Raw genomic sequence first — 25,350 nt, forward strand, 5'->3', positions numbered from 1 at the left:
ACCTACCCAAGCATCACACAGGAAGTCATGAAGCTCCTGGTTTGGCATAATTTGCTTCACATCCGAGGTTCTATGCTATGCAACGCTGCTCAAATTTTTATGTGCATACAAGTTGGCTAGGGATCTTGCTAAAAGCACATTTTGACTCTGTAGGTCTGGAGTGGGGTCAGAGATTCTGCATTTCTAACAAACTCCCCAGGGACGACAAGGCAGCTGATCCACAGACGACAAGGCAGCTGATCCACAGACGACACTTTGAGTAAGCAAGGCACTTTTCTATCTCAAAGACATAACTCCTTCCTCAACAGAAAGGTCTTTCAGGGAGTTTGAATCAGGCACCCTCTGCTCATTCTTTGACCCTGATGTATTTGAAACAATGAGGAGACAAGGAAGATATCAATCCAGAAACAATAGTGGTTATGGAATGCATACATTTCCATGTATTTTTACAGTAAAAATGCATTAAAAAATCTTTCACAAAAGAAACTTAAAAAATACAAGTAGGGTGTTGACTCTCCTCCCCAACATTCTTTCAGGCATCGACTGTGTAATAGGGGGAGGGGAATTCCTAAATGGTTTGATTCATACAAAATTCTCATCCATCATCTCTCATCAACACATTTACATGAAGTGGGGGGTTAGGGAAAGTAGGCTCACAAGAATCAGTTTCCAATTTAAGGTTACAGTAGTTCAAAGAAAACTATATCTTTCTGCTTAATGCATAGTCCCTGTACAGTACAATATTTTCAAAGCAAATCGGATGTGTGGAACTAAGGTGAAATTACCACACCAAAAGTCCTCATGAACTGAGACAAGCTAGGGCGGTAGCACAGATTTTAAAAGGTCAAATATCTCTTACAACAATAAAGACAATCAAGATGGTAACTTAAGAATGTACTCCAAAAATGCACCTTGATTTCAATGATTTAAAACCTTGGACCACAAATGAGAGTGTCAGTTATTTAACATCTCAGATTGTGCTAGGACTGATGAGAAAAATCCTAGCACTGCAGCCTTAGGAATAAAATCTCCAAGTTGGCTCTTAGGAAATTGATGGGAAAAAAAAAAAATCATTATTCAGTTGTACTCTTCCTCAGTCTTCCTCCTACAGCTCAATAAGCTTTGCATGGAAAACTCGGATAACAAAAATAGCATCCACAGACTTTTTTCCCCTCCTTTTTAGCTACAGAATGTACATTGTTTCTGTTCCAGGAAAGGAACTTGTTTTTTATAAATGTCCGCACTACTATAGCTATTCATTCTAATGTTATGTATAAACCCATAAGTCAAATAAAGCTATGAACAATGTAATATTTATATATGCATAGTGTTTTATAAAAAGATTGGCCCACATACTGCTTTTCATCAATACAGAAAAAGCATTAAGTCCATAGCACACTGGAAGAAATAAATGAGTGAAGAACAGAGAATGCAAACAAGTGCTTAATAATTCACAAGCAGGCTCACCATGGAGGAAATAATGATATCCCAAACCAACTAAAGCTTTAGAGAATTACTTATATAGTCTCCCATTTTAAAACAACTTTACATACCTGATTTAGTTTACATTAAAATATATCCCCATGAATCAATTTGTTCATATTCAGAAATATAAACACATATCACATTCCTCACAGCTAAATTTGTCATAAATTCTCTTTTATACAAGAAAAAAAGGCAACATTTTTTTTCAACAGGCTCTTATTAATTACAATTTTTAACTCTGTACACACAATGATTGGCTGGTTTTCTCTTTTTTTTTTTTTTTTTCTTTTTCTTTTTTTCAATACAGTACCATGGGAACAACAGTGATTGACTTGCAAAGTTTTGTGTCTGTACGGAAAATGCAAAACAGTACTACAGAAATACACAATGCACTGTAAGCAGCGGTTTGCTGTAGTGGTCCAACAGGTACAAGCAAACGTTTTGGCTCAGCTAGGCAGTAATCCATTTAAACCACATCCTGGGGCTACAGCCGACCCAACCACACCACCTGAGGGTTCAAGAAGAATGGGTCTTTTTAAAAAGAAAAATGAATGTTTTGTTCTGCTGTCCAAAGACTAAAGGACAGGGTCATGAGGGCCGAGGTTTCCCAAACAGAACCAGAACCACTGGGATCACTTCCTTGCTTCCCCTTCGACCAACCTAAAAACTTTGTGGTTTCAAAGTGCAATTGGCATTTTGATGAATGAGCAGCCCCAACTTTAAACATCAAAAGAGAATTTCATCCACCAAACTTCAGTCCTTCCTCCCCAAGTTGGCAAAGGGCAATAATGGGCTTATGCAAAAAAGGGGGGGGCATACGTTTTATATTGGGGAGATATACGTCTCTCCCTCATACCGGGCACATTGTCCTATATTCCATCAACTGTTCAGCTTCCAGTCAGACCACAGACCAGACAACACAGGTGTTTGTTGTCTGTTCCTTCTAGTAGTTGAGCAAGGCTGCCATGGCACTGCCTTAAGTGAGATCTTATTCCATGGGGAGATGCTAATGACCCCGACAATCTGTGCTTAGGCTGTATTTGGGTAATGGCGGCCAACCTTCTTGTTGCTGCGCCTTCTGGGCCAGGGAGAGTACAAACTGTTTTGAATCAATTATAACCCAAGGACAAAAAATTTCTTTGTGCTGCCGCAGTTTAAAAAGCTATAAATATCCTTCATTTGCAACAGTAGTCTTGTCATACAGTTTGCTTAATTTTAGGATCACTGGCAATCCTAATCCATCCCAAAAGGTCCTCAGATTTTACAAATAGAACTCTGCCTTTTTGCTTTGAAGAAAAACTCCTGTCTACAGTATAGCACTACATCACTATATAACAGTCTCTATCATTAATTAAACTTAATTATTTCCCATACTTAAGAGAAACATGACCAACCGCCCCATTTAAACAGGAGAGAAAAAGATTGCCCAAAAAGAGGGAACAATTCTTGACAATTCTACACTTTAGGTAGAAAGAAAATTCATATCCCTTTGGGCCAGTATTTGGCAAATAATTTCCAAAAAAGTATGCATTTAAAAATACTTTCTTTAATATTTATACATCAGGCACAAGACTTTTTCATATATATAATTTTTTTCTTATAAGATTTCAAATGCATAAAATGTCTGTAGCTATTCATAGGATCATCAGGTGTCAGAGATGCTTCGTAAGGTAAGAAACTAAATTATTTCAGGTTTGTGACCTTCCTCTTAGAACCTTTGACATGGTAAAGGTTGGAATGCGATTCAGTCTCAGATACTGAGGTCGGTGCTACATTCTTTATAAGGTCGCCTCCTCTGCTCCGGGGGATTTCTGGAACTTCTGCCGGCTTCCTGCTTCAGATTCGCCTCTTCGCGCTCGCGGTGGCCGCCTCTGTCCTCTCTGCTCCTTTTGTCCAGCGAACGCTCTCTCCTGCGCTCGGGGGACCGGGCCCGCCTGCGATCGGTGGACTTGGCCCTCCTCTCCGGCGAGGCCACTCTCCGTCGCTCCGGGGACCTTCTGGGATCCAGGAGTCTTTCGAGGGACCGCCGCCGCCGGCTGGGCGAGCTGTCCCTTCTGCGGGTGGGTGACCGCTCTCGTCTGCGCTCGGGAGACGCCTCTCTCCTCTTCTCGTGCTTCTCCCTCCTCTCCAGAGTGTTGTCGGCGCTGCGGGTGCCGTCCCGGCGCTTCTCCGGGGATCTCCTCTTGGGTCCGTTGGTCGCCATCCGCTCTGGCTGCGCGTCTCTGCGTCCCTCGGGCGCCCGGTCCTTGGGTCGGCATGCCCCGCCGTCGGGTTTTCGAGAAGTTCCATTCCAGGTGTGGTGTTCATTGGGTTGTCTGCTGTACTCTCTGCTGCCTTTTGGATCTTTCACGTGTGCCCGCTCTTCCCCATGTTGTGATGATTTGTGAACGTCGGGTGGGTAACTGGACTCCAATGATGGGTGCTGGCGGCCGGACGGTCCGGCCCTCACTTCCGGTCCGGCCCTCACTTCCGGAAAGCCTTGTGCACCGGCGGAGGGGCCGTTCCGGTCGCTGCTGGGGTCTGCGAGGAAGAGAGAGGAGAGCTGCAGTTAGGTCGGGAGGGCCTGCGGATCCAGTCCCCGCTCCCTCCCATGCTCGACTCATTAGTCACAACAAACAAACAACTGTTAAAGCAATCGGAACCAAAGCCAACTGAATCTTGGTTAAGTATAACTGCAACTAGTTAGGGGTAACAGCTAGTACTTGTGGCTCTCAGCATCTAGCTGACCGTTTTCGATACTCAAGACAGATCATTAAAGAACTTATAAAATCGGGCGTGACTTTAGTCTTTAAAGACGCCCGGGGATAGTCTGTCTACAGGTACCGAAACTTCGCCACCCTCCCTAGCTCCTCTTGCCTCCCCATCGACCAGCCCTTCTCCTCTTCCCCACCCTACCCTGCTTCCCCCCAAATAAAATATCCTTTAAAGGATACTTATTTCTATTTGCTTAAAAATGATCTAGGACATTGACCTGGAGGGGTATTATGTTACGGGAAGCTTCCTGGGGAACAGAAACAGTCTATGGCTTATCCGAGTGGTGATCTAAATGTGTGCACACAGAGGTGAAAAATCCACTGCACCGTACACTCAGGACTTTTGTATTTTTACCATGTGCAAAGTACACTTCTACTTTAAAAAATGATCCAGGGTGTTGGGCAAGAGGGATTTTTGGCGGCAACACAATGGCCGGGTGTTGGCTGGCAATTGTGACTCGAACTTGAGGGCCACTGAACTATACTTTTGTGTGTGCTATTCAACTATTTTGTCTACTTCTGTGTAAATTCAAAAATAAGGAACTATTTTTAAAATGTAGAGTTTTCTGACAGATAAAAGGAAGGGGGAAAGACATTGTTACACATTTGAAATTAGGACTCATAAAATCCTTAAGTTTGAAGGCACTTTTTTTGTATGATATATGAAGCAGTCATAACAATATCTAGGAATGGTGGAGTCACTGGACTGCTCCTTTTTTTTTTTTTTTTTCCTCTTTTTAAATTGGTACATTCTGATTATAAATAACTGGGGAGGGAGAGTGATCGAATTATGTGCATGTATGAATATGGCATGATGGATTCCACTATTATAGACTGCTTCTTATACCACCAAGATATCAATAGGTTTAAAAGCAGGGCAGCACTGTGAATTTATGAGAGCCCAGGGTTGCTTTGTTGCAATTAATTGCAACAAATGTCAGGTGCCTAAATGTTGTGTTGCAGTATGGAGGGCACACCAGTGTGACAGAGAGGAAGGAATCACTGGGGCTCTTAAAAGATCTTTCATGAGGCAGCCAGATCTATATTAAACAATTAATATGTTTCATGAAAGGTCTTCCAAAACCCAGCATGGCTTTTAGCAAAAGCAGGTATATAACCTAAAGCGGGGATTAGCAAAGTTTTTCTAATGGGCCAGATAGTAAATACTTTGGACCACAGTCTCTGTTGCAACCATTCAAACCAGCCATTGTGGTGCAAAAACATAGGCAACACAAAACAGAAATGGCTATGCATCAATAAAACCTTACTCACAGAAACAGGCTATGGTCAGGATTTGGCCCATAGGCTGCAGTATGCCAGAGATAACTGAAGAACTAGGAAATCTCTTCCTGTCTATCTGGGGCAGAGCTCTGTGGTATCAGATTCATTCTTTCTCAATGCTGGGTGAGAATGAAGACAAAAGGCATCTGGCATTTGGGCAAGGGAAGGTACTCACATCACTATTCTAAACCTAACCTTAAAATCTTATGCCTACTTTTTAAGACAAGGGAGAGCAACACTTGAACAGGGTCAGCGGTGTACTTACAATTCAAAGAACGCAGGGTGCTCAGAATGAATTGCCAAACATATCAAAATAGAGCTAAGCAGAAGCAATGAGGAAATTAGGCCACAGCACAGAAACACCTAGTATTGATTGAGCTACAAACCGTAGTTTGATTATGGCCCATAAGGTAGAAGCAAGCCTCCCCGAGCTTTTCATTTCTCATACATGCAGCGATATTAGGAGGTATCATCGCTGTAGAAGGGAGGGCCCAGCACCAAGAACAGTCAGAGAGAAAGAGAAAGAGAAAGAGAAAAAGTTGAACATTTAGATTCCCTATAACAAGGAGGAAAGAAAAAAAATCTGCATTTGTTAACATAGGGCAAAGAGAGTTTATTTGTCCAGTCAGACAGTCTAAGGCAACACTCAAATAAGGCTGCAGAGACCGCAATTGGAACATGATGTACGTCTTTAGACAGCCATAAGATGACTTGAGAACCCAGACAATGAATGCATCCTTTTGTTTTGTGTTTTTTCAAACAACTGGAACAATGACAGGCTGGCATAGGAGAGCATTAACAATAAACAACCAAAGAACAAAGTCCCTCCCCACCCCGCACCCCCCCCCAGACCGCGGCAGTTAAATTAAGTACAAAAACTCATTACAAAAATAGCCTCACAGAGAAGCAGGTTCCAATCAAGTCAGAAAAATATTGGAACTTAACATATTATAACCCATTTGTGACTCTAATCAATAGAATTAGAGAGATTTAGTTCAAATGACGCATGGAAACATCACAGCAGCACAACCCTGGCAATGTTCAACCCTTTTGTGGAAAACCGTATATTTAAATGATCTTTATTTTTTTTTAGCCCAAAGAACATTTGTTAGTGTTGGATTTTCATCCTCAGTGCAACAGACACAGGTTTGGAGAAGGTACACAGGTTACTGACAATGACTCTCAAATGAAAATATCACATCCGACAGAAGCATAGGGAAGACAGAGAAGGGAGACAATGTTACACAGCTTCAGTGGCATCAATACACCTATAGTCAGAAGTTTAGTACAGGACGCAGCCATGTCGTCTCACTGTTGTCATGAACTTTCCCCTGTGGTTGGCTGGGCCTAAAGGGGCCTTGTCTGAAGCCCCCCCAACCCCCCTTTACCTTGGATCCCTCACATTGTGCACCTGTACCAACGTCCAACACCTGGGAAGGCTGCCCTGCCAAGGAGCTATTCTCCTCCTTGAGCTACATCTGAATGAAGGATCTCATCAAGTCCAAAATGCAACTGGGAATTGTGCAGAATGACTTTCAGAAAAAAGGGTGATAACAGATAAATCCCTAATAAAGGGGACCAATGTATATGGGGATCATTCGATTACAGTTTCTATAGAAACTTTTGTAGACCTTTGGTTGGGAAAAAAAAGCCCTACATCTAGGGCATAGCTTTTTTTTTTTTCTTTTTTAATCTTAAACAAGAATCTCAAATAAATAGGACAGAATTATTACAATATACAATATTTTGCCATCAGAACACTAAGCTAGGTAAAGATCATTGCTGTCTACTCAAATCATGTCTAAAGATATGACAAAGGAACTCTACGTATAACCTGGCTTTCCTCACAGGAAAGGTATAGTAACATGTTTCCCTCATGATGAGCACTGGGAATCTATTTCATCCTTCATCACTTAAAAACATATGGCTAACATATCAACAGTTTTTGTTCGTTTGACAGTAGTGGGCTCAGGTGGTCTGATTTGGGAGGGATGGAGAATTTTTGGACGCAGAGCATCTAGGAGTTGAGCAAAGCCCCCAAATCATCTTGAAATTTCACGCCTCTTAAATAAAGACATTGAGTAACCAAAAAAGAAAAAAAAAAAAAAAATATATATATATATATATATATATATATTGTGCCTCAACATATCACTCAGGAAACCTGCTTTCCTGTTTCTTAAAAGGAGTATATAGTCATTTTGTGCTAACAATTGGATCTGAGAAACAGTTTGGCACAGTTCAAACAAACATTCCTTCGCTCTTGATCGGACTAGACAAAATGTTCTCTCTGATTATCAGAAAGGGGGCTCTAAAGATCTTGTCTCAGGCCATGCCCCAGTCCACAGAAGCTAGCAAAAGGATGAGATGTGGAGAGATTTCAGAACAAGCGAGGCAAATAATCACATGGTGCGAGAGGCTGGTAAGACACTGGTGAATAGGGGAAACAAAAAGGACTTTCCTGCTGCCGTTCTGGAGACAGATTTCATGGAGTCATGCCAGGGAAGGAAGGAATGTTTTCATAGTTTGACCCACCATATTCCGGGACTGAGCCGTCTCCCCGCCTCAGAAGCAGACGAACTCTGCGGCCACCATTCTTAATCAGTTCAATGGCCCGAGAATGCTTCATGTTTTTGGTGGTCTCGCCATTGATTTCTAGGATTTCATCACCAATCTGCCATGGTAGGAGAGAACATAGGGTCACAAAAAGAAGAAATATGAATGGTCAAAAAAATATATGAAAAAATGTTCAACATCTCCACCAATTAGAAATGCAAGTAACAATAAATGTCGGCGAGAATGTGGGGAGAAAGGTACACTCATACATTGTTGGTGGGAATGAAAATTGGTGCAGCCACTCTGGAAAGCAATATGGAGGTTCCTCAGAAAAGTTGGAATGGAACCATCATTTGACTCAGCTAATCCACTCCTTGGCATATACCCAAAGGATTTAAAATCGGCATACTACAGTGACACAGCCACATCAATGTTTATAGCAGCTTAACTCACAATAATCAAGCTATGGAACCAACCTAGGTGTCCTTCAACAGATGAATGGTAAAGAAAATGTGGTCTATATACACAGTGGACTATTACTCAGGCTTAAAGAAGAATGAAATTATGGCATTTGCTGGTAAATGGATGGATCTGAAAACTATCCTGCTAAGTGAAATAAGCCAAGCCCCCCAAAACTAAAGGCTGAATGTTCTTTCTGATATGCAGATCCTAACCCAAAACAAGGGAGGGCAGGGAGGAGAAGAATAGAAGTCCATTGGATTAGACAAGGGAAAATGAAGGGAATCGGGGAGGGAGGGATAGGAAAGACAGTAGAATGAATTGGATATAACTTTCCTAGCCTTGTCTTTGAACACACAACCAGGGTAACTCCTTATCATGTACAACCACAAGAGTGGGAACCTAAATAGAATAAGTTATACCCTAGGTATGAATATATTGACAAAATACATTCTGTCATGTACAACTAAAAATAAAACAATAATAAAGAGAAAAAAGTTTCAATTGGCTACCCAAAGTTTTCATTCTTTCAATTTAAATTCTTTCACTGCTTGATTCACCAAATATTTATTGAGCATGTTCCAGAAAAATTTCTGTTGCTTAGAATGCAGTAGTGAAAAATATAAGCAGAAATCCTACCCTGATGGAGCTCAGGTTCTAATGAGGGAAAGACAAGAAATTGTAAAAATGTATGCATGCTAACTCATGTTAAGAGCTGAAGGAAAAGGGCCAGACAGTAAGGGGATTGTGGGTTATGCAGAGAAGGAGGGTGTTGTGGATCGCTTCCAGTATGGATTCCAGAGATTCCTGCTTTCCTGTACTCCCGTCTGTGGTGATCTCCTTTCCTGTGAATGTGGGTGGAACCCGTGACTTGCATCTAACCGACAGAATATGGCAACATGGTGTCTGTTCAAAGTTGAGGTTACAAAGCAATCGTGGCTTCTCTCTTACTGGCTCATAGGTTCTTTCGCGTGCTCACTCCGGTGCATGGTTGTGAGATGCATGCGAGGGTTTGAAAGTGTCCCCCAGAGGACTATGTGTTCAAGGTTTGGTCAGCAGCTGGTGGCACTACTGGGAGGTGGTGGGACCTCTGGGAGCTGGGGCCCTGAGAAAGGAAGTTAGGTCATTCCTTGAAGGGATGCTGGGATCCTGGCCCCTTCCTCCCTTCCTCTTTTGCCTCCTGGCTGCCATGAGCTGAGCAGTTTTGCTTCCCAGTGTGCACTCCCCACCGTGACCTTCTGCCTTGCCACAGGTCCCAAAGGATGGGAGACATCTGACTCTGAAACTGTGAGCCTAAATAAACTTTTTCTCCTTTCACGTTCATTTTCTCAGGTAGTTTGTCCCAGTGGCAGAAAGCTGGGTACCACCTTGCCCTGGAGTCCCATGATAAAGACAGGGGGCACTGGATCCTGGAGACAAGGTGAGCAAGACTGGCTGTAAGCCCTCCCCAGGTGAGCCTCCAGCTGAAACCGTGAGCTGGCTGATGCACCTGCCAGCATTTACTCCCTGTCAGCCACTGCTGTTCGGGGCCTGGGACAGAAGGCAGACTCATCTCATGTGGAGCTTATGTTCCTGGAGAAAGGAAGGGCAAAGCACTGGCTTCTGAGTCGAAAGCCGTGGATTAGAGACTTATCTCTTGTTAGCCAAGTGGTCTTGCTCACGACTTCCCTGAGTCCACCCTCCTCATCCTTGGAGGGAGATGAAGACAATACCACACCTTTCAAGCGGCAAGGATCACACTGGATAAATCTGTTTTGTGAGCTACGCCATTATATAAATTATCATGACAATGATATTTCATTCAATCAGGAAATTTTAAAAATGATTAAAGACAAGGAAAGCATAACCTATGCGTTTGAAATTCAAAAAAATGAATGTAAATACCATGGTATATCTTCCCTTTTATATACCTAAATTATACATGTACAAAAAGGAGAGCTATATACAAGAAGCTCGTACACTATTCAATTCTAGACATTGTATTTTTACATGTATGAGTCACTTTTCATTATTTGATTTTCTGAAACCACAGGCATGCTCTGTTCTCTCAGGAAGTGGCTCCTCATATGTATATCTCAATCTAACTAAAGGTAGATGATTTACCTTTTCTTAATCATATAATCTTCCCAGGAAAGTGACACATTCCCCTGGTAGTAACAGATAGTAGGCAGCTAAACAGAGCAGAGTGAACCTTTGGCAACTATGTATTTCAAATTTGCATCTTTGATTACCACAGGGCAACCCCAATTATCAATGCCAAGGAGTCACTGGCCCTTTCCTGAGGCAGAGAGTAAACTCTCAACCTCTGGGGCTAGGGAAGACAGCTCCATCCATTGGTCTTCTGAGCTCATCACCCAGAATCCACAGGGGCCATGTGGCTTTCCTGCTCTTAAGCATCCGACAATGTCCAGGAGTTCTTGGTGAGTGCTGTGCCTGCCTCATGTGATTAAGCACCAGAACTATGGAATGGCATTCAGAAAATATCTACTTTAATAAACTTGTAAGTGATTTTGATCCTAAACTTGACCCCAAACATTCACTTAGCAGCTGCAGATAACTATGCATTAGGAAGAAGCACACAGCAGGGTAGGCTGGGAGTCATGCATTTAAGTGTCCTGTAAATGGAAATGTTATTCTCATCAACACAAACCTTTTGACCATATATGTCAAGAAGTCACAGTAGCTCAACTCACAATAGCCAACCTATGGAACCAACCTAGGTGCCCTTCAACAGATGAATAGATAAAGAAAATGTGGCCTATATGCACATGTGGAATATTACTCAGCCATAAAGAAGAACAAAATTATGGCATTTTCTGATAAATGGATGGAACTGGAGACTATCATGCTAAATGAAATAAGCCATTGCCCAAAAAACCAAAGGTTGAATATTCTCTCTGGTATGTGGATACTAACCCATAACAAGGAAGGGTAGGGAGGGAAAGTATAGAAGTTCATTAGATTAGACAAAGGGGAATGAAGGGAAGGGGGGATGGGAATAGGAAAGACAGTGGAATGAAGGGGACGTCACTTTCCCATGTTCATATATGAACACACGACCAGTGAAACTCCACACCATGTCCAACCACAAGAATAGGAAGTCACACTCCATGTATGTGTGATAGGTCAAAATAACCCTACTGTCACGTATATCTAGCACAACAACAACAAAGAAGTCACTGCAGGTGGTTACTTACATCTATTCCAGCCTCCTTTCCCTACTTACCCTCATCTTTCCACATCTTTCTGCAGGACCGTCCTCTGCTAAGCGCAGAACATAGAGGTCCATGTTATATTCTCGACCCCCTCGAAGACTGAAGCCAAATCCCTTGGCTCCTCTTTCCAGTTCCACAGTGTAAAAATCCTGCTCCTATTTAAAGAAATTAAATGCAGTCATTCAGGTAGCACTTACATCCACACGTGTTTCTCTGCGTCTCTTCCCAAACATTCCACATCATGTGGATTTGGCCAAAAGGCACAGTCTCTATTCCCTTCTTGGTGATTCTAAAGTGCTTACTAATCATCCTCACTAATCTTCAATAATATCAGAATCTGGAAATCCAGAATTTGAAACATTGATGATCATGCTTATACATAAGCACACGTTAAAATCCAGTCAGGAAAGCTGAAATTTGCATTGGGGGCAGGAAGAGTCTTCATCACATGGTACCATCCGTTTGTGGCTGGATGTTCAGCTTCCTTGACCCTGGGCTGATCAGTGCTGGCATCTACCACCAGGACACCAACCTCTACAATCTGGAGAACGGTTGCCATCCTGTTTGGGCAAGATCACCAATGGACTACTGAAGGGTCCACAGAGGCCAGTACAAAAGAAACCTATTTAACTCGGCATCGCCCAAGGGTTCCCGCCTCACTACCATCTTGAGAGACAGGCATCAGGGCTCTCACCTGAAACTCACAGGCCCCCAGAAACAACTTAACGGAAAAAGATATTTTCTTGCAGAAATATGATTTTGAAAACTACAAAGAGATAGGTATTAGCTCCTTTGCTTTTTCTCTGACCACTGATCCTTGTGACAGCTTTTCATTATTTTGGTCTCCCCCCAACCCCTGCCTGCCCCCAAAGGATATCTAGGAATATTCTTCAAAGGTAGTAAAATAAAATGTCAAGTAAATCTGACTACATATTTGGTAAATCACTGCACAAAAGGCTCTTTATTTTAAATTAAGGATGCCCTTCAAAAAATATCTTGTAAAAACAGCTTCAGGAAGTTGGAAGGAAATGAGCAGAATACAGGAAAAAAGGAGAAACCACCCTCACCTGGGTGGCCTGGGGAGCTTTGAACTCGAACTGAGATTCCGGCTTTGGTTTGGTGGTGTTCCTGCCAAAGTGAGAGAAATAAATACAACAGCAACACACGGGGAAGCGGAGACAGAACTGAAAACATGTATTCTCCTGCCAGGAGCTACGTTTTTCCCCTTTAAACTATCAAAAGGAACCAAAGCCACAGCTGACCTTGTCTCCGGGGCCCCTTGCTGAGAAGGGGTGTGTGTGGTGGTGATGGTGGCGATCTTCTCTGCATTGGTCAGCAAGGTGGCATTTGAGGACTCTGTGGGACAGAGCATAAAGAAATGAAGGCCTGAGAGAAGACATCATCCAACTGGGAGGCCAGCAGAAGCCCTGGATCTAAATGACAAATCTGACTCCCCTGTCCCCATTTCAAATAGCTGGACTCAAATTGCTGAACACTCAGGGATTTAATGAACCATCCCAAGATCTTCTCTGCTGTAGCTCATGTACGCCCCACCCCCACTGTGACCCTCCTCCTAACCAGACATTCCCACACATGAAATAGAGTTTGCCAAGGAAAAAGCTGCTCTAAAATTACAGCCGGCATGGGTGTGTCTGACTCCGCCCCTGCCACTGAGAGATGGCAATCCATCAGAACACTCTGCCACCCGGGAGTTATTTCACGGAATTTTACGGGCTGCTAATAAATGTCTCTGCTAACATTTCCTGCAACCTATCAGCAGCATTTAGGGAGTCTGCCTGATTTCCTCATGTGAACATTAAATTCAGAAGGGAGCTAACATATTATTAAACACACACAAATAACATCTACTTTCTTCCTCAGTGCTTTTCATAAAGCACAAGGGAAAATATGGAACTCTTGACAGATCTCAGTCTAGTATCACTCATGAAAGATTCATTTTAAAACCTGCCTTAGAAGAACCAGGGTTTGTAAACCTAAGTTGTGTAAATCCTGAAGCCGCCTTAATGTGACGAATAGGATTATATTCCTATGTCAAGTGATTTTCTTCTCCACTAATCACATTCATAAGCAACTTCATTAATCTCTACCAGTTTGGAGACTCGGAATCTGAAAAGAAACCATAAACACTAAAACTACAGATAACACACCTACGTGTATGTATTAAAATTTGATCATTCATATAGTAATGACTGCATGCTTTTTTACTAATTATTTCTCCATTAAAATCAAGGCAAGTAGCAACCAACTAGGAGCAAGCTGTACTTTTAATATTTATTCTTAAATTGACTCTCAGGAACTTGGCTTTTATTTTCTCATCAAGAAATACTGTGGTCCCTAGGTTCTAAGATTAGCCTGCAAGTGCCCATTTAATTCATAGTTAACCATGAGGTCTAGAAGATTCCATGAGTTCTATGCTTCCTAGTACTGCAATATTTGTTGACTACATACATCTACCCATCAGGCATAATGAGATTTCTGTGGGAAAATATTTTAAATATTTCAAACTGAGAAGCCTGGAATCTCTCTGCTACTGTCCTGGGATTAGAGACCTCCTATGCATCCCAACGGCTGGTGGTCTCTCTTCCATTTTAATTTCCTGAGAACACCGCTCAGTTTGGGTCTGGCTTCCTGTTATTTTATTTTCATTAAACACAGTGGTTAAAAGCATGTGTTTGAGATTCAGACCCAGATTCAAATCCCTCTTTCCCCACCCATTAGTGGTGAGCCTCATTCTTCTCACCCGGTACAAGGGCATGATGCCAATCATTCCCTTCTCAGGGATGAAACGATGTGAAACGTGCAGCTTAGTGCTGGACACATAGTCAGTCCTCAACTGCAGCTATGGCCCTGGCTGGATTATGATTTTTTATTACTATGGGAACTTCTTTAAGTTATCTAAACTCTCTGCAATAAGAGAAAGTTAAATAGGATTTTAAGTTTATATGCCAGTCATAAAAGTCCATCATTCTTTTCTCCAAGGCCCAAGATTAATAAGAAAATATAACTAGAAGAAGAGCATGGTTTTATGAATCTTCTTTATTTTTTAGGGCAATGTTTCCCACAACGTTTTCTACCAAATGTTTCCACAGATTCCAAAGTTAAAGAACCTATGGTCCACTAAGTTTGGGAACTAAAGGGTGAACAAAGGGGAACATGTCTGGTTCGGTGTTCCTATGGACTCCGCAGAGCACTGAGTGGGCCAATGTGACTTGAAACCCCCCTGAGTCCCGGAAAGGCTGTCCCTCAAGCTCAGTGGGAGGCAGGTCAGTCAAATGGATACAAGGGTTTGATTCTGGAGTCAGACTGCCTTGCTGTGCACCACAGGCCCTGCAATTCACTCGACAGGACTTGAGCAAAGTCACTTCAACTTTCCGTGGTCTCAGTTTCCTCATCTGCACAGGAGAATAACAGAAGCATCTAAGGAAAGTGGCACGATGATGAAGTGGGAGGGACAGTGCCAGACAAAGATCGCTCAAAATGATTACCATACTTGTAGTTATTATTACTATATTATTAAAAGCTTATTATTGGGGCACTTTTAGGATTACTATTGTGAATAATTTTTTTAAGAGCATTTGGAAGGACATTAGCTCCTTCCTATCACTCCCATTCGAGGGCAGCTAACTGGCAATGAATCTCAGTGATATTTCATACGAATCATCCACGGTGTCAATACACAGGATAAACAGACTGTAGGGCCTGTCCGTAGGACTCAGAGAACTCCCGTAAACACATGTCTTGTCCTGTAGCTAAACTCATGCAGCTCATTGTAATTCATTTTATAGAGATTCTCTGGGAAAAAATAAGATCATTTGGGCCACGGGGAAATCACAATCAGGGTACCAAAAAGAATGTTTCTTTGTAATTAAAGTGATTAGAATTACTGAATTGTGAAGAGGTTTCAATTTAGAGTTATTGTGTGTTCTTGGTAGCTGGAATATTCTAGGAAGATCAAATCCTACTCTCAAATGATTTTTCATATTTCTGCTGCTTTCATGATTTGATGAAATATAAGAGATAATCACTCAATCCACATATAAACAGAATGCCTTTATTAATTTTCCTCATCCTTTATGTGCTGTTTTTCCCAATTATATTTACATGCAAATCTTTTTTAGGGTTGCAGCTTAACTTTGAGCATTTTAAAAAATCAATGTTTAATATGCAAATGTCTATTTGAGCTCACAGACTTTTCTTTGTGTTTTTTTTTTTTTTTTAATCTGTGAACAACCACCATCTACAAGACCCTTTGCAGAGTGCCAAGCAAGCACTGTGCTAGGTCCATTACCATATGTGCTACTTCATTTGATTCTTACCACTTCATAAAACTAGTGCTATTATTGCCCCAGTTTATAGATGGAGACACTGAGGCAGAGAAAAGGTTGGAGACATGCCCAAGCTCACCCAGGAGGCCAGGAGAGGTCCGGGGAATCAAACTTAGGGCTTGCCTGAAAGTTTGCTTTCAGTCTTATTCTACTTACATGGGAATTTGTGTTGGTATTCAGAAAAATCATACCTAATTGATACCCTCCTTTCATTTGAGCTGTTTTTGTTTTACTGCATAAATCCCACCAACTTCTCTAAGCTGTATCATAGACTAACTAAAATTCAGAATACCCCACTTGGACTACTGGATTTCATGGGTCATTTTCAGAGTACCAAAAAAATTTTAGCATGGCCTCAACTTCCAGGATGCTTTTATAATATCAATAAAGTTATACTTGTTTTCATAAACTTTCAAGTCTTCATTTGGAATTAAACCAAAAACCGTGTCAGCTGAAATGCTCTCTAACTTTTTAAAATATAGAGATGAAGTCCCTTATCAAAAATTTATAGCTCTATCCCCAAGGCAAAATTTGCCCTGTATAATAGAAAAAAAAATAAACCATAAAAGAAGAGACTGAAAAAAGAGTCTAGTCTCCTTACCCTCCAGCAGCAATATGATAAAGGAGCGTCAACACATTTGACTTTTAGAAGTCTATGGCAGATGGACCTACTGGATATTTTTATGGATAATACCAGAAAGTACCTCACACATTCTTTATTAAACAGTGTTTACGTCTACTTTAGCTCTCCCAGAGGATTGAAAATAGATATTCATATACTTTCCATAGCAATCATGTATCAAGAAAAGCAAATTCTGGCTCTTTATTTAAAAAAAAATTAGATGTTGATAGACCTTTATCGTATTTATTTATGTGTGGTGCTGAGAATTGAAGCCAGTGCCTCACACATGCTAGGTAAGCACACTGCCACTGAGCCACAACCCAGCCCCAAACTCCAGCTCTTAAGCTCTGCCATGAGGCTGCTGGAAATCAGGGCCCTTACTCTTCTGACGGGAGCTTCTACCTTGGGTTTCAACCTACCTCTGTGACAAGTGATCACAATTCTAACCTTGTTCCTGAGTTAATGTTTTTACCCTGCCTTCTGGAATCCACATGAAAACCCAAGCAAAGCAACAAAGAATATGATCATTTCTTTCATAAATATTTGAAAGTGTAAACATATATGTCATAAATACTGGAGGCGACATTGGAAAATTTGAATTCCACAAATATGTGAAAAGTCTGGGGAGACGTTTTACTATCTTATGCCTTTGCCAAGGAAATAGCAATATCTATGTCGCAAGATCCATCTCCTCTAAAAGCAAACACTCTGAATCAGAGTGAACTGAAGAAGAAATTCAACACCACAACGTAAATAATACATTTTTAAGCTCTTAGATATTTTCATTATCTTGAACTTGATTTCACATTAGCCTGGCTTATGTTCTGCTCTGATTACTCTTACTCCACTCAGAGTAAGACTACATGGGCATTTTGGTTCAATCCACGTGTGGTTAGACTTGCTGAAGTTCAAGTTCAAATTCAATCTGTTCAGCTAGTTAGGCCTTTCTGTGCTAACATGGTGCATCGACTATCCCTTGCCTGTGTGTCACAGGAGAAAAGGCTCTGCCCTGACACGACCTCCCACCCTGACCCCAAATTCATAAACAACAGAGAAGTACAGACTCCCCTGATCACAGCCTGTCCAAGAACTGTGAAGGTAAACCATCTTACAGCATAGACAGGCCAAATAAAAGGGAGTCATATTTTGGAGTTTTATTAGAGAAGTAAGAGAAATGGGGGAAGCGAGTGAGGGTTGCTGAAGACTGAGAAAAGGGAAATTGGAGAAAGAATGAGGAATCTGATGACAAGAAAACAGAATTAGGTAGCATGAGTTAAAGAAGTGAATTCAGCCAGGCATGGTGGCACACACCTGTGATCCCAGCGGCTCGGGAGGCTGAGGCAGGAGGATCATGAGTACAAAGTCAGCCTCAGCAAGAGTGAGGTGCTAAGAAACTCAGTGAGACCCTGCCTCTAAGTAAAATACAAAAAATAGGGGCTCAAATAGTGGTCACTCAAATAGTGGTCAAGTGGCCCTGAGTTCAATCCCTAGTACCAAAAAAAAAAAAGTGGATTCAGAGGAGTTCCGAGTACTGTCCAAATGGGGAATCTTCTCGCAGTACCTCAGGTCTGTGAGAACTGAATCCCAGATGTGTTGGATCTCTAAGAGCTCAGAACCATGCTGGCTAAGAACCTCACCCTCCTTGTCAATATCATGGAACAACTGGTGTCTGGGCTACTTGATGAAGTAAATATCAGAATGAAAGATCTGAAGAAGACAAGAGGGCCCGAATCCAGGGAGCACCTCTACCGCTCCATGGTCAGCCAGCTCTAACTCACTTTTCACACAGGGAGGAAGTAGATCAAGCAAGATCTTCTCCTCGTCAGACTGTCGTGTCTGCAGAATTCTCCTGGATTGCTGCATTGTCTAGAAATCCAACTCCCCCGCCTCGGTTTAATTTCCAAGATGGCCATGTTTAGCCCCTTAAAGATGAGCAGTATCACCTTTCACCTTCTGAAGGAAGTGACTCCCTTTACTTAGATGCTGATACTTACAAAGACACTGGCAAAAAGTTTCATTGTCATGGCAACAATCTGCTGAAACCTTTTGGAAGAGATCACCCCCCTCTGCAGATCAGGGGCCATCTTTAAAAATATCAGTCCTTCGGGACTTCATGTTTATTATCTTCTAAGTAGCACAAGAGATCTGCCTGAATGTTGTACGGAAGCACTGAAGTTTGAAGAATTCCTTCTTATTGCCAACTGCTAGGGGACAATCCACCATGCATTATATTCTTTGGTGTTCAGGTTTTCAAAAATATTGTCACTGTACCTCACTACCTCAACACCTAGCATGTGCACTGTGATATAAGGTGCTTTTGCATATGTGTGTCTTTTCTGATTTCAAACTCTTTTTCTATGCCCTTCCTTTAAGGAGTGCCTTCTTTCCTTCCTTTCTGGGACATTCGTATTCTTATATTAAGATGGACTAGTACAGAACCAGCAAGTGGATTCCTGTGTCCTGTTCTTCTGGATTTCTTTTTCTGTGCAGATTCTCCAGGGCATGTTGGTAAACATGTCAAAAATTATGTATTATGTTTGGGTCTCTGAACCATTTCTCCTTTCGTTTTTCTAGTTTCCTTTATCCTTTCCATTAAGAATCTATGTTTCCACCTTCTATCATCTTGTGATCACTTTTATAAATTGTAATAGCTTTTCAGAGTGGTAAATTGGTAGACTGGACTTCAGAACCAGTGGTAAATTACTAACCATGATCAGAAAGAGGGTGAGGAAGACCATCATTCAAGGAGCTATTTTTTTTTTTTTTCTCTACAACTGGTATGGGACATTTTTGGCACAGAGAAAGTTTTCTGTTCTTAGAATGAAAAATTGAAAAATGTTCAAATATTTATTTTAGTTTGGTTTTGCATTTAATTCTGAAAATAACTGGCTACATCAATCAAAATTTGAACCAAAAAACTCACTTTCTAATAATCAGGATATAAAAATATTCATTTGGTGAATGACTTCCAGATAAAATGTTTGATTTTCTTGCTTTATGGATCTCTGGCATAGAATTTTTTTTTTTTTAAACCACACTGTCTATATAAACCACATTTCTCTCTTGAGAAATAATGACTTCTAGAATGAGTCTTTTATTTTATAACATGTATGGAAAGAAGGAAAAAAAGCAGTTAAATATTTTGCAACAAGTTATAACTTTCCTCCCAAGGGCTAGGTTGGTGTAGAATGAACTCCATTATTCAGGATTTAAGTCCCAAAGCAATCTATACTGACTGACATTAGCATTATCAACTTTATGTTTACAAAATATGAATAAGAAGATGAAGACTGATCTTTTGCACCAGGTAACTATTGTGGAGGCTCCTTTGTGTACTGTATGACATTTGAGCATCTCTGGTCTGCACCCACTAGGTGCTATTTAGTACCCACTGCGGACACTGACAAATGTCCTGGTGGCATTGTAGGGGGTGGGGTAGGACGAAAACCACAGATTTGACTTGAATGAGTCAAGTAAATAGGCATACAAGAATAGGTTTGGTTTAATGTAGATATAATTCATGAAAAATGAAGATATTTAATTTTTTCTTCATCTACATCTAAAATTTTGGGCCGGACACAGTGGCACATGCCTATAATCCCAGCTGCTCAGGAGAGTGAGGCAGGAGGATCAAGAGTTCAAAGCCAGCCTCAGCAACTTAATGAGGTCCTGAGCAACTCAATGAGACCCTGTCTCTAAAGAAAATACAAAATAGGGCTCAGGATGTGGCTCAGTGGTTAAGTGCCCCTGATTTCAAACTCTGGTTATCCTCCCCCCCAAATGGGGGCAAATCAAGTAAGCATAAACCCTAAGATTTTCTCATTAAATAAAAACTTTGATACATTCACTTATTATGGAAAAACAGTACTGGCTCAACACGTAGGTTTTGTGTTGCTACCATATGCTACTCTTAAATTTCTGCGATTGTTTAAAGCGGTCATTCATCATTTCCAGGTAGGACATCAGGTAATCTTTACTACTTGTATTAAAACTTTTCTATAGTTTTGAAGACAAGGATACCAAAACCAAAATAAACTGGGGAAGGTTGAAGGCTTTCTGGAATTTTCATATCCGCAGCAAGATGGGGTCACAGGGCTACCAATTAATTAGATGAGGGTGAGGGATGGTTTAGTAACAATGGCTATCTGGGTATGTTCGGTTAGGGATGGACAGAGCTGCCTCTAAATTGAAACAATGCGATTACATGAACACTAACAGAGAGAGAGAGAGAGAGAGAGATAGGGGTAGAGAGAGAGAGAGAGAGATAAGAGGTATACTTTACCATCCCCGGGAATGATGCGGAGGGTAACTGTGTTTCCTGCTTCCTTGATTAGGTTGACAATGTCTGAATGGGATTTGTTGGTGATGGAACATCCATTTACTGCCAAGATCCGGTCTCCTACTTTCAGCTTGCCACAGCGGTCAGCAGGACTCCCCTCAATAATCCGACCTATTTTGTGAGGCATAGCTACACATGCATTGCCTGCTTTGATATTCAGTTTTAAGTTTTTTTTTTTTTTTTTTTTTTTTTTTTTTTTTAAGTTACGTAGGAATACAGTGAAGGGAGGAGAAAAAGGGTTGAAAAGGGAAAGAGAAGGTTAAGTGTTAATTAATTAAAGCATTAAGCAAATGTTATTAAAGGAGAGCTCTGTGCCGACGGTCAAAACATTGGCAATACCAGGGGTGCCTGTCTACGCAGCCACTGCCCCCAACTAGAGTTCAGGGCTGCGGCCTCTCTCTAACTCCGAGGGGAAAACCCTAGCCTCCCTCCTTGGAACGATTACAGAATCTGGGCGCTCTGGCAACTTCAAAGAGTCTCAAGAGCCCAAAAATAACTTGCTGTTTGGCTTATTTAGGGACCACAAATGTGAAGCCCAGAGCGGGGAAGGATGCTTTCACTGAGTCTCTGTTTGTGTTACTCCATTTCTGCCAGCTGCTGTGTCCGCTTCTGCCAATGTTTTGTTCTTTCTCCATTTAGAAAAATAATCACTGGCTTTCTGGGGAGGTCTAAGAGTCTACTATACCAAAAATTCAATCTGGAATCACTAATGGACCAACACTTTCTGCCTCCTATTCAGAACGATGAAAGCTTTAGAAAAGGGGCGTAATTATGAGAGATGAGCCCAGAAAGCACCTGACCCCGACACCTATGTTTCATTATGGGACCTCTGCTCAATCGGCCCCTCTCATGTGCTTTCAGGGTAGGGCCCCGCAGGCTCATTAGCTCCACCACCATCCTCCTGCCTTACAAAAGTCCCCTCGAAGGAATATGGAAACCTAGCACTTATTCAGACTGAGGACACTGACCCAAAGCTAGGTCGTTCAAATCATTCCTTAAACCTTTTCCTTTCATCGTTTCCTTTCCCATCAAAAGTTAGTGTACATCCACAACTTGAAATACCAGGAAAAAGGCACTGAAGAGGGCCTGGAGATACTCCACGTCACTACTGGCTTCCAGAGAAAGGAGGAAATTGGCTTTCAGGTCCAACATGGGATTTTCTAGGGAATCATAGATCAAGTTGCAATGTTTGTTACTTCATATGCATCTAATTTGAGAATTAGTCTTTTGGGAAGGTTGACAAAATTAACATGGCAGACCCCAAACTACCTGAGTTGGAGCTTCCATCATAATTGAGACCTGAAGGGTCAAGGTGGGGGAGAATGCACTTTATTGCTTTAATTTTAGCAGATTTGCCTGAGTTTGAGGAGAAGGTAAGCTGTCTACTGGAAGCCAAGAAACAGGTGTAGTGGAAAGCATCCAGACTCAAATTCAAGGTCTTGATTAAGTTTAGCTCATCTCCAAGGAGAACTAGCATGGTAAAGGTATCTAACAGCAGGTACGAGGAAAGCTCTGCATAGCTCAGAAGTCTCATGCAAGGTATTAAGGAAAGTTTAATTTGATTGTAAGAATCAAAGGAAAATAAAGATCAAATTGTAAGTAAAAACATTCAATATTAATCATATAACATATAGCCTGCAACCTGAAAAATCTGTTCTTTCTTTCTAGAAACTGAATGTGAGAATTTTGAAGTAGCTGAGGGTATCACATGGTACATGTCAAATAGTAGATCTGAAGAAAAAAAAAAACTTGGGGTTTCTTTTCTCCTCTTCCTTTCTTTTTAAAGTAAGCAGAAAAGTCTCCAAAATTAATTAAAAAGCAAAACAACACCACACATTAAAGAAAACAAAACAAAACAAAAAAAAAAACCCTTGCTTTGTTGTCAGGCTATCCATCCAGGACATGCTGTGATAACTTTATTAATGCAGCTCACAAAAGCACTGTTAGTAAGGGGTGTTTGTTACTGCAGCCACACATGCATAGACCTGGCTGAGTGTCCCCTTCTGAATGTAAAACTCAGGGGTAGGACAGCTTTAGCAGGAAGCAACTGACCAAGACTAAATGGAGGCAAAGTGAGTTCCACCGGATCAGAACGCTAAGGAGATGTAGCACCTTGCTGATCCTAGCCAGAGTGACCAAGGCCACTGGCCATCAGGCTTTGTGTGGTCAGGTCATTTGGGGTAAATGTCAGAGCCTTCAGGGCCCTTCTCCCATCACATTCCATATTTACTAACAACCGTGCCTGGGAGGTGACCACGGACTTTTAGAATCTCATCAGGAAGGTGGATCCTTTTGGAGTGTATCATCTATAATCCATTGGAAGAAGAAACAGCCACAGCTGACAGAATCCTCTGGGCTCCTTCACCTCTGCTTGTGCACCCAGCAGAGTTAAAATTTGGAGCGGGTGACACTGCGTTTCTCCATACTTTGCCGATACCCCAACATCTGAATGTAACCTAAAATCAAATGACTCTGAACCCAGATTTTAACCAGATTCCTAAGTCAAGAAACAGGAAGATATTATTTCAAAAAATTTAAAAAATTCAGACAGGGACAGAGAAAGGATACAGATGAGTTGGGTAGGGCATCTCATATGGTATCTTACTCCTTACACCTCTTTTTTTTTTTTTTTCCTAGGCATTTTTATGTCCTGATGCTCCTTTTTTAAACCTGGAAGACTTTTTGAGGGCATCGCCATTAAGGATATTCTACTCGGGATGTTTCCAAAGTCTTTCTCTGGCAAACATTTCAGATATTGGATGCTGTCAAGGGATTGCTATTTAAGTTTCACAGAAATCTCACCTAGGCTATCACACAGTTAGAATGAAAGCTAAAAGGGTTAAAAAATTTTTTTTTTCTAAACTCCAGGAGGGAAAAAGCTCCCAAAGAAACTCCATCCCCAATTAAGACTTTAATCACCCAGAGCGAAAAGCATTAAAGCATTTCTGTTAATGAGATTTTGGCCGACTTTCCTGGCAACAGAACATACCCTGGCACGGTAGGAAACCCCAGGACAAATCCATTTCAGCACTCACCGAAGGTCGTGCCTGCTTCGGGCCTGCTCACCGAGGACACGATGACGAAGCCGAAACCCTCGTTCTCCCCGCGCCGGATCTCCACGTCGTAGGGCTGCACCACGGTGCTGACCACGGTGCTGACCACGCCGCTGCCGCCGCCGCCGCCGCTGCCAATGCCGCTGGTGCTGCCGCTGCCCGAGCTCACGGTGTTGAGGGAGTTCTGGCTGCCCTGTGGGGTGCGCTTCTCCTCCGTCAGCGAGGCAGGCTGGTTGCTACTGTGGTGAGAGGAGGCTGGCGAGGGCACCTCGTTCTCCGTTTTGGGGACTGCAACAGAGATTCGCGTCAGAATCCTTTTTTGGGGGAGGGGCATGTACCAGGGATGGAACTCAGGGGCTCTCGACCACTGAGCCACACACACCCCAGCCCTATTTTGTATTTTATTTAGAGACCGGGTCTCGCTGAGTTGCTTAGGGCCTCACTTTTGCTGAGGCTTTGAACTTGAGATCCTCCTGCCTCAGCCTCCTGAGCTGCTGGGATTATGGGCCTGCACGACCACGCCCAGCTTGCGTCTAAATCTTGACCTCACCCAAAGAAAGTACCCTGTCATCCCTTCCACCTTTTCCTACCTCCAATACCTGAAATCTACAGGTGGAGGCGGGACAGAGGCACCTGGCCTCACAGGACTGGATACGGGGATGGACAGCAGCCTCGCTTGAGGAACACTAACCATATGGCAGCAGGGGACACTGATCCAAAGAGGAATTCCTAAATCTTGTTCTACTGTGCATACTATGGACATCCACACCCAAATTCACGTAGGCAGCAGGACCAGCCCACTCTGAAAGAGTTCCCTGTTGCACAAGGGGCAACAGATACGAAGTACTGATGGGAGCCGCGCTTTGACAGCTACCATCTTGGTCTCGCAGACACAGCCCGAGTCACACAATCATCTCGTCATTATGTCTGAGTCACATTTATACCCAGGTTTTGCTTTTCTCGATAGGCAGGAGACTGTAAGTGGATTGCACCTTTAAGGTTTCCACATGTTGGATTGGTGACAATACCCACGGGAGGTATGCACGGTCTTTCTTCCTAGTTTCCAGATGTCAGTATCTGCCCTAACCACACAACTGGAGGCGTTAACCTCCTTCCAAATTTAGTCACCATTCCAGTTGTATGGCTTTGTCAGTTGACAAAGTAAAAGCCAACAGAGTAGCTGGGACCAACCATGCCATAATCAAAATGCGTGTGGAGGCCAGGTAGTGGAAAGGGCTGCA

General features: G+C 42.1%; 1 protein-coding gene across 18 annotated transcripts in view; it reads right to left on the bottom strand.

The window, feature by feature from the left end:
• Window positions 1–413: 413 nt before the first annotated feature.
• The window catches only part of MAGI1 (membrane associated guanylate kinase, WW and PDZ domain containing 1), a 692,610-nt gene continuing 667,673 nt past the window's right edge, over window positions 414–25,350 (bottom strand). For 7 of the 18 annotated variants that reach the window (XM_079114351.1, XM_079114363.1, XM_079114365.1 and 4 more), the window contains 7 exons: window positions 24,092–24,397; window positions 21,000–21,203; window positions 13,012–13,105; window positions 12,817–12,877; window positions 11,761–11,904; window positions 8,055–8,193; window positions 414–4,005 (listed from right to left, as the gene is read on the bottom strand). In XM_079114351.1, coding sequence (XP_078970477.1) covers window positions 3,236–4,005; window positions 8,055–8,193; window positions 11,761–11,904; window positions 12,817–12,877; window positions 13,012–13,105; window positions 21,000–21,203; window positions 24,092–24,397 — 1,718 coding nt within the window. In that variant the 3' untranslated portion in view covers window positions 414–3,235. Of the gene's footprint in view, window positions 4,006–5,905; window positions 5,995–8,054; window positions 8,194–11,760; window positions 11,905–12,816; window positions 12,878–13,011; window positions 13,106–20,999; window positions 21,204–24,091; window positions 24,398–25,350 lie in introns of all 18 variants that reach the window. The other 11 variants (XM_079114364.1, XM_079114366.1, XM_079114361.1 and 8 more) reach the window with 7 other exon arrangements.

Source organism: Sciurus vulgaris (genome assembly GCF_902686455.1).
Source record: "Sciurus vulgaris genome assembly, chromosome: 16".
Taxonomy (NCBI): domain Eukaryota; kingdom Metazoa; phylum Chordata; class Mammalia; order Rodentia; family Sciuridae; genus Sciurus; species Sciurus vulgaris.